Source organism: Fulmarus glacialis, unplaced genomic scaffold, assembly GCF_000690835.1.
Source record: "Fulmarus glacialis isolate BGI_N327 unplaced genomic scaffold, ASM69083v1 scaffold31158, whole genome shotgun sequence".
NCBI lineage: Eukaryota > Metazoa > Chordata > Aves > Procellariiformes > Procellariidae > Fulmarus > Fulmarus glacialis.
In genome coordinates this window covers 25,874-33,847 of record NW_009230644.1, presented here as the reverse complement: position 1 = coordinate 33,847, position 7,974 = coordinate 25,874, and the positions used below count along the sequence as shown (strand labels likewise).

General features: G+C 33.3%; 1 protein-coding gene across 1 annotated transcript in view; it reads right to left on the bottom strand.

The window, feature by feature from the left end:
- The window catches only part of ATRX (alpha thalassemia/mental retardation syndrome X-linked), a gene marked incomplete at its 3' end in the record, with an annotated part of 37,026 nt that overhangs the window by 7,824 nt on the left and 21,228 nt on the right, over positions 1–7,974 (bottom strand). The window contains exons 10-13 of the mRNA XM_009584316.1: positions 3,055–3,185; positions 2,383–2,562; positions 637–730; positions 27–135 (exon numbers count right to left, since the gene is read on the bottom strand). Coding sequence (XP_009582611.1) covers positions 27–135; positions 637–730; positions 2,383–2,562; positions 3,055–3,185 — 514 coding nt within the window. The remainder of the gene's footprint in view (positions 1–26; positions 136–636; positions 731–2,382; positions 2,563–3,054; positions 3,186–7,974) is intronic.

The following is a 7,974-nucleotide window of genomic DNA, read 5'->3' as shown; positions in this document are numbered from 1 at the left end:
TATTAATTCAAAACACAATATAGTACCTTATTGTTGTTTTCACTTGAAGAATCCTCTTGAACCTTTATACGCCTTCGTTTCTTTTTCTGTTTGTAACTGCGTTGGTTTTCTTCCGCCTCAGCTTTCTTGGCAGATCTATTAAAAAAAAAAAAAAAAGGCAGTATTACTGATTAACACTAATTCTTCATTGTCTCACTGAAAAACAATGATAAAAAAGTACATAAACTACATTAATAGAATATATTAATCAGGGGTTTACTTCCAAATTCCTTCCTCCCCCTCAACTCACTGGACACACACAGCAACAGTCTATTCCAGACAACCCTGAAGAATCTCAGAATTGTTAAGTATTAGTTTTCTACTGCAATCCGCCATTCCTTAACTGACATATTTGGCGTAAAAATGCTCATTTTTTTCTGGCTCATCAAATTGCTGTGTACCACATACTTTGGTACAAATTCAAAATTCTCACATTTGCTGCAAAGTTAATTAGCAGATACCTAATTATAGACAAATATCATCAAAGGTTTTAAGGACTTATCCAAAGTCTTTAACTTTCACCATCTCACTGCCTAAACTGCACTATTAAATACCAAAAACCAACACAGGATAAGCATAGTTAAGTTTTATTTATACCTTGTTCTTGGACGTTGGTCATCTTCAGACTCACTCACTTCTTCACTAACTGCAGATTCATGAAACTCAGAGTCATTTGAATCATCGCTGCTCACTTTAAAAATAAAGTATGATTTCATGTTGAATATTATTGCAAAGTTAGCAACATTACATATCTTCTAATTATACAACAAACTGTTTGCACTGTAACAGTTCATTTCAGACAGTACGGGATCCATTAAACACACTAATAAGAAGCAACAGGAATATAAGGGGTACAGAATAGAAAAGCTTAACATGTAAGCACTAGCTGAGTCCTGATAGATGGCATATTACGCCACCAAGACTTGAGGTCTTTATGCATGAATAAATCTAAGTATAGTTTACAAGCAAATGACAGAAAATGTTATATTAGAAAGCATCACATTTCAAAGACAGCGGGTGAGGGGAGAACACAATAGGGAAGAGTACAGAACTTCAGAAAACAAAAGATGATTTTTCATTAAACAGAAGCTTTTGTTTCAAATGTTTTAGATGTAATTTTATCATCAACTTCACAATTCATGCAAACAACCCTTATTTACTAACAACATACGTAATTATATTACTGTATTTATGGCTTGAAGTTTCTTCAGATAATGCAAATTTAAAACTTACTCAAAAGACAATTAAAAATGCACCTGAACTAGCAGCATTAGGTAGTACTTCCGTAACTACTTTTAGGAGCTATCACTGGCATTTACAGGTTATTAAGACCAGCATGCCATTTAGCACCTTTATAATTTAAGTTTGACCTTGAACACAGTGGAAACCTTAACTGTTTCATGCTTAAAACAGGGATTGTTTTACAGACATTGGGAAATGCAGTACTAACAGGGCTAAAAAGCAGTGAGCTGAAATAAAGTATATTGTTCTACTTGAGACTAGTGAACTTAAAAGACTTACACTAAAGAATCCTTAGAATTAATCTGGCTTATCTTATCTGCATCTTATCTGCACATTGCCACTGTAATTTACAATTACTTTTCTTGAAAGAAGTGGTGTTGGTAGCTATAATTCCATAAGGGAGGAAATGCATGAATATACACTCAGATAAAAATGAGTTTTCATGAAGGAAATCGATAAACAAATCGCATTGCACCTTTTAGTCTGTGGAACACCACAAAAGATGGCTAGCATTAGTGCAACACTAAGAACAGGAAAGTACTGTGCACCCTTACTTCCACTGGCCATGAAACACTACCAACACCTACACTGACCAACATGGCAGTAAGCATTTATCTTTACTACCGCTCCCCTCCTCTGCTCAAAATGATTAAATGCAAGGGGCTGACAGATTCTTTGTTCTTGCATCATTTCACAGTGCCATCTAGTGTTCAACTAGAACTTGCAACATTTAAATACCAGGATGGAGAAATTTGTGATGCACAGTCCAAGTTAAAGAGAGTAATTACATAAAGGACAAGATTGATTTTCACAAATTAGACATACTGGGCTTGCCTCTGTTATTTAAGATTAATATTCTAAGACTCAACAAGATAAATCCAATTCAGACAATACAGTAAGTGGAGAAAGCTGCATTTGTATTCAACATTTTAAATAAAACTATTTATCAAACACAGACAAGAGAATTCTAGATTTAATACATAAGGAAGTTGATACAGACATTTTAAAATTACGGAGTTTCAGATCTCCATTGTGACATGCTTTGGACTTGTTTTATAGAAGCAAGTACTTTTTGTGACAAAACACGTCTGGATTATGTACCTTTCCTTCTACTTCTGCGTTTCCCTTCTTTTTTGTCTTTTGGTTTCACCTTTTTTTCTTCACCAGATTCTCCGTCACTCACTGTCAGCTTGTGCCTCAGCAGTCTGTGTCTGTATCTAGGCTTCTTTGATTCTTCTTCCTCTGAATCCGATTCAGAATTATCTTCCTTTTCATTCTCTTCTGTCAGAGATAAGAGTGAGTACAACATACACACTGGTAATTTTTTTCTTACTTAAATTTGGCAAGAATTAAAATCTGAATTAATTTAGGCTGAATTCTGTGCTTTTCCAGGAAGTTACAGGCAACAATATACCATCGCTGCCCCAAATTTTAAGTATTTTATGCTGTCTGAACACTTGGAATGTCTGTTCCAATGACTGTGTGTGTTAGTCAAATCTCTCCCGTGCATTTGCACGTCTTACTGTTCTGTATAGATTATTCCTCACAAATCCCTAGGACTTCAAAAAAAATACACTTACAGAAGAGTAAGAGAGATGATAATCCTCATGATCATGTACAATGGCCTCTATTTGGCAACTACCTATCAACATCAATGACTTTTTTTTGTTGAAAACTGAAGAAACTTTAATAATTGTAATTTTCCCAAGTGACCTTTAAAATTATGACAAGCGCTACAGCACCACTTTTTCCCAGATGCTTTCGGGTGCTCACCATCATCTCCTGTGTTTTCATTTTGCTTTCCAGTTTTCTTTTTTCCTTCATCCGATTCATCATCTGAAGATGCATCCTCATCAGAGGAAAGATTGGCTTTGATTTCTTCTAAAAGCATTTTCTTGGCAATTCTTTGAAGTAAAACAGAAAAAACTATTTATTCCATTGTTCAAGTAAATCTATGAACGATAAGTGTAATCCTATACCATTCAGAACTTCAAAAAAAGGGTCGAAAGCTGAACAAAAAAAAGACACATGATGAAAAGTCATTGTGGTAAGACAGGATATATCAGCAAAAATCTCATGTGATGTGTTAACTTGCTTTTAGAAAGCAAATCTGTATAAAACTTCTTAAAAAAGAAGTTTCATGCTTTACAGCAAGACTGGAGACAGCTATAAAATGTACAAACTTAAACATTTCATTTTATTCATGGTCTATTTGGATCAACTGTTGCCAGTTCTGGGATAGGCACCTATAATGAATTCTAACTGTAACAAGAATGTGAAGATGCTGCAGACCAAATCCTAATATTCAAATCATTCCCCCCAAAAATGGTTATCATGCTTACTTGATTTAAATCAATAACATTAATTTCCTGAGGCACGGAATCTGCTTGATTAGTGTGTATGTAAACAGTAATAGTTTTAAAAACTATTCAGTGTATCACTGAATATGTCTTTTAAACAAGGAGAAAAAGTTTATTGTAGTATGCAACTCAGATTTACAAAAAAAAAAAAAAAAAAAAAAGAATTTATTACCCATTACCCTACCTCTACATAGCTTGCCTTCAGCTGTGTTACCATTCTAATGGCCTGGGCCCACCCTACTGCAAGAGGTCTGTAGTAATTGAAGCAACTCATGATGTCTCAAGATGAACTGATATTAAGTGCCTTGGGAAAAAAATCCACACTGAATCCCTCATACAACTACAAGCACTTGCCTTATAGCAACTATAGCAAGAAAGCCATACACACAGAAAAGTTTTATCAAACATTACAGGACCTGAACTTCCAAAGAAAAATTACGATCTTCTTTCCTGTTCCACAAACTGTTTGCTCAGCTTCTCACAGTTTCATTTCAGCACAAGAATGTTTTCAGCTAACATACAAGAAGTTACTATGATTTCTTTACAATGCTCTTGCAACATTAAAAAAAAAAAAAATCTTACATGAATCTATCCAAGGCAAAATATAAAATATGTCAAAAGCACAGGAAAATAGTGGACTTATCTGAGAACTCGTACTTCCAGGGGGAAAAAAAACCTGAAAGAATGAAACCAGGCCTTCCTCATACAAATATCAGAAATATTATAGCTTTCATTCCATGGTCGTCAATTTTAAATGAAGATTTTCTTTTTCTAGGTTAAATCTGGTTCTGCCTTGCCTTTCAGGAGAATTAATGTATACTGTATGTACATAGTTCAGAATGGGAAAGCTTTTATACCAGTCAAAATAGTTCAGAAACCATGAAACCAAACCACAATCTAGGCTTCACTTGGAAATGGCAAAGGAACAGTGATCTCTTAAGTACAGCTTCTTACACATTAGAAGAATTAAGTTGTTACTTTTATGTAGCACTATAAAGTAGGTTTTAAAGAATGTGTATTTCATTTTTCAGCATGTAACGTGTCCCTAAAACAAAGGAACTTTTCAAAGGGAATTTTCCCAATGTATCTTTCCTAACGCTTCATACAGTGTTTTCTATTTTTTGAGTGGTAGTATATTTTCCAAAAAGATTCTAATGCTAATGTATATTCAGTTATTATTAAAAGATGGAAGTAAAATCGTTTAAACATTTAAGATTGCTCAATGAGCCACAGACTATCCATCAGCATCCAAAACACACCCCCTCTTTTGAGAAATGGATTGCGAAGAAATAGCTGATTAAAACTTTAAAATGCAGTAATCTTGGTAAGCTTTAATTCCATATACATCAACAGATCACAGTGTGAACCCAATGAAAACTTACTAAAGTCCATAGGTAAGTAACATCCTCTTCCAAATGTTTTTTGCATTAGGTCCTTCCAGAGGATTTGGAAAAGGGACTTAGTTTTTATTTTTTGTTGTTGTTGTTTGTTTGTTTGTTGTTAGTTTTTTTTTAAAACCCACCACATCATGTATAATAGCAACAGGGAAAAAAAGCTCCTTATATAAGAAATTAAGACTATATTTCTTCCATCTCTTAATGGTCTGAAGAACTTTTTCTTCAAAATGAAACTGCTTGGAATATCACAGGTTGGCTTCTCTTTAAAAGCTTTCAACATAAATTATTAACCTTGAATCCTACTCCAGGAAACGCAGACAGCAGCAGTTTGGCTACTCTTCTTGTTTAAAATAATAACAATATCATCAACAAAGTTTGCTTTGGAAGAGAGAAAAAAAGTAGAAACACTAAAAAGAACTGCAAAATTTTAAAATTCAATCCTGAAAGTACTGCCTAGTAATACTGCCTTTGACTTATTTCAGATTGTCCTCAATTGCATTAGCAAAGTTAACACAACTTGTATGTGGATAACAATACTTACCTTTCATACAAGTCACCTTTAAGAATTTATTTATACATTTTTAAACAAAGGTTGACTTTAGTTCTTAACAAAAGACGACACACATTTTTATTTGTTCTTTTATGAAATTATTTTTTAAAGAAAAAAAAAAAAGGCAAATGTATCATTCTCCTAAAAATACCATGCACAGAATCTACTCTCCATAAACACAAGATGCTGTTATTTTCCTACAATCATCATCATAACCCCCAACCAGATTGGGTAAACTTACTAGTTTCTAATTATTTCTTTATAATAATATTGATTAATAAATTATTGCTTTTACATTCTGAGATAAAACATTAGACATATTTTTCAGCTAGGATAAAGATTCAACCACTTTGAATCAAACTGAGATGGAACTGTTTGTTTAGTGAAAAAAGCTACATTCCCTTCAACGCGTTCTACTGGTGTTAGGCTAAAAATGTAAGGCATTGTTGAGACGTTCAGAATTTAAAAGATACCTATTTTTAATGTAACTACATATCTGATAGGAATTAAAAGTGTAACCAATACTAGAACCAAACAGATAGATTAAGCCTTGTAAATGCATCTGACAAATGACTAATGTAACAAATGGCTTATATCAGTACTGGACTCTTGAAACTGGTCTTAAATTAAATTATACGTGGCTCAGGATAATATATCACATTTCTATTTTAAGATATAAACCCATTTAAAGTGACCAGGTTTCTAAGCTAAGAAAGTTCGCTAGCTTTAACATTTTAATAGTTGCATTAACATCAAACTGCAAGTACCAAGAAAAACAACCTATGACAGTGTGAAAACTCCCCCGCTCACATTCTTCCAGAGAAACCCATGAAAATCAAGATACCGCAATATTTACTCGGGTCAAGGACATAAAAGATATTCTTGGCCAACCAGATGTTAACAGTTGAACACTATAAACAAATTTAATTAAGAAGCACAGAGAGTTGTACGATCTCCAGCACAGGACTTCAGGTAGTTAAAAAGAAAAAAAAATATCCCTGCATTTCATTCATTTCTGCCACTGATCTGCTGTGACCGTCAGCATGTCATGTTGCCTAGCCCTGCTCCACCTTATCTAAACATATAATGAGATTTGTATAAAGGACATTTTCCCAACATGTATTTATACAGTGCCTTACAGAATGGGGCTGGAATCTCAACCAGGACATATAAAAACAACTCTAGACTAAAGTAACAGTACATACTTTTATATAAATCAGGATTTAAATATATTTCACCTTTGTAAGAATGACACTGACAATATACGTTTCTAAATAATGAATTGGTTACGATGTATTTTTTAACTTATGCTAGAAGAAAACATTTTTTAAAAGATATAGGCAAACTGGAAGTTATACAGGGGTTGCTTAGTCACAGAATAGGACTACTTTATCCTTCAAACATTTCAGCAAAAATGGAATAGTAGGTGCAGCCTCTCATGATGTAGAATTAAGTCCACATGGTAATTTGCACCATTCTTGTTCATGAATTTTAGAGTGCCAATACGATGGACTCATTTATAGATTGTCAAAAATCTTGGTGAAACAATGCTACCAGTGTAAAAATAATTTTTTACTCTTAAAAAGTCATAATTTTAAATATTAGTTAATTATCGTGACATATTATTACCAATTAGATTATATCAACTCACACGTAGTGTTCATAAATACCTACTAATTATACGTAGAAATAAGGTTGCCTAAAACAAGCCAGGGGGGACGGGACGGACATTTTTATGTGGCTAATAAAAGCCATCATTCTTTCAGTTAGAGCCCTACTGAATTAAATGGGCCTTTGGTATATTACTAAAAAATTTAGAACTATTTAAAATGTATTTTAAGAGATGAATATTTGGATGAAATGTCATACATGTTTAAAAAAAAAAAAAATTAGTGAAAACTGCCAAACACCTTGTTCTAAATACTGTACTGTCTTTGTTGAAACAGTCCGATTTTCAAGCTGTCACAGTTGTATTAAATTAAATGCTTGGACAAGAAAAACGTTTTACAAAAATTTATTGCAACCATCAAATACTTAAAGGCATTCTGCATTAAATACACTATTAATTTCTTAATAAACAAAACTACTGCAAACATATTAAACAGTACCATTTAAAAGATCAGAAGGACCAATAATAGATAATTACACAACAAAAGATGAAAGCATACAGCACTGTATGTCATATTATGACCCACTTGGATATTGCATTTTGGCAAAGATGATTTCAAGACTATTAATATTCATGTCATGCACATCCAGAGGTATGCAAATAACAGAACATCTAAACTAGAGACTTGCGAACATGAGAGTTCCCACACTACAAATACCCAGTAGGTACTACGTACCCTCTTCGGCCTGGAAGAAAATAGGCAACTTATCTGAATAG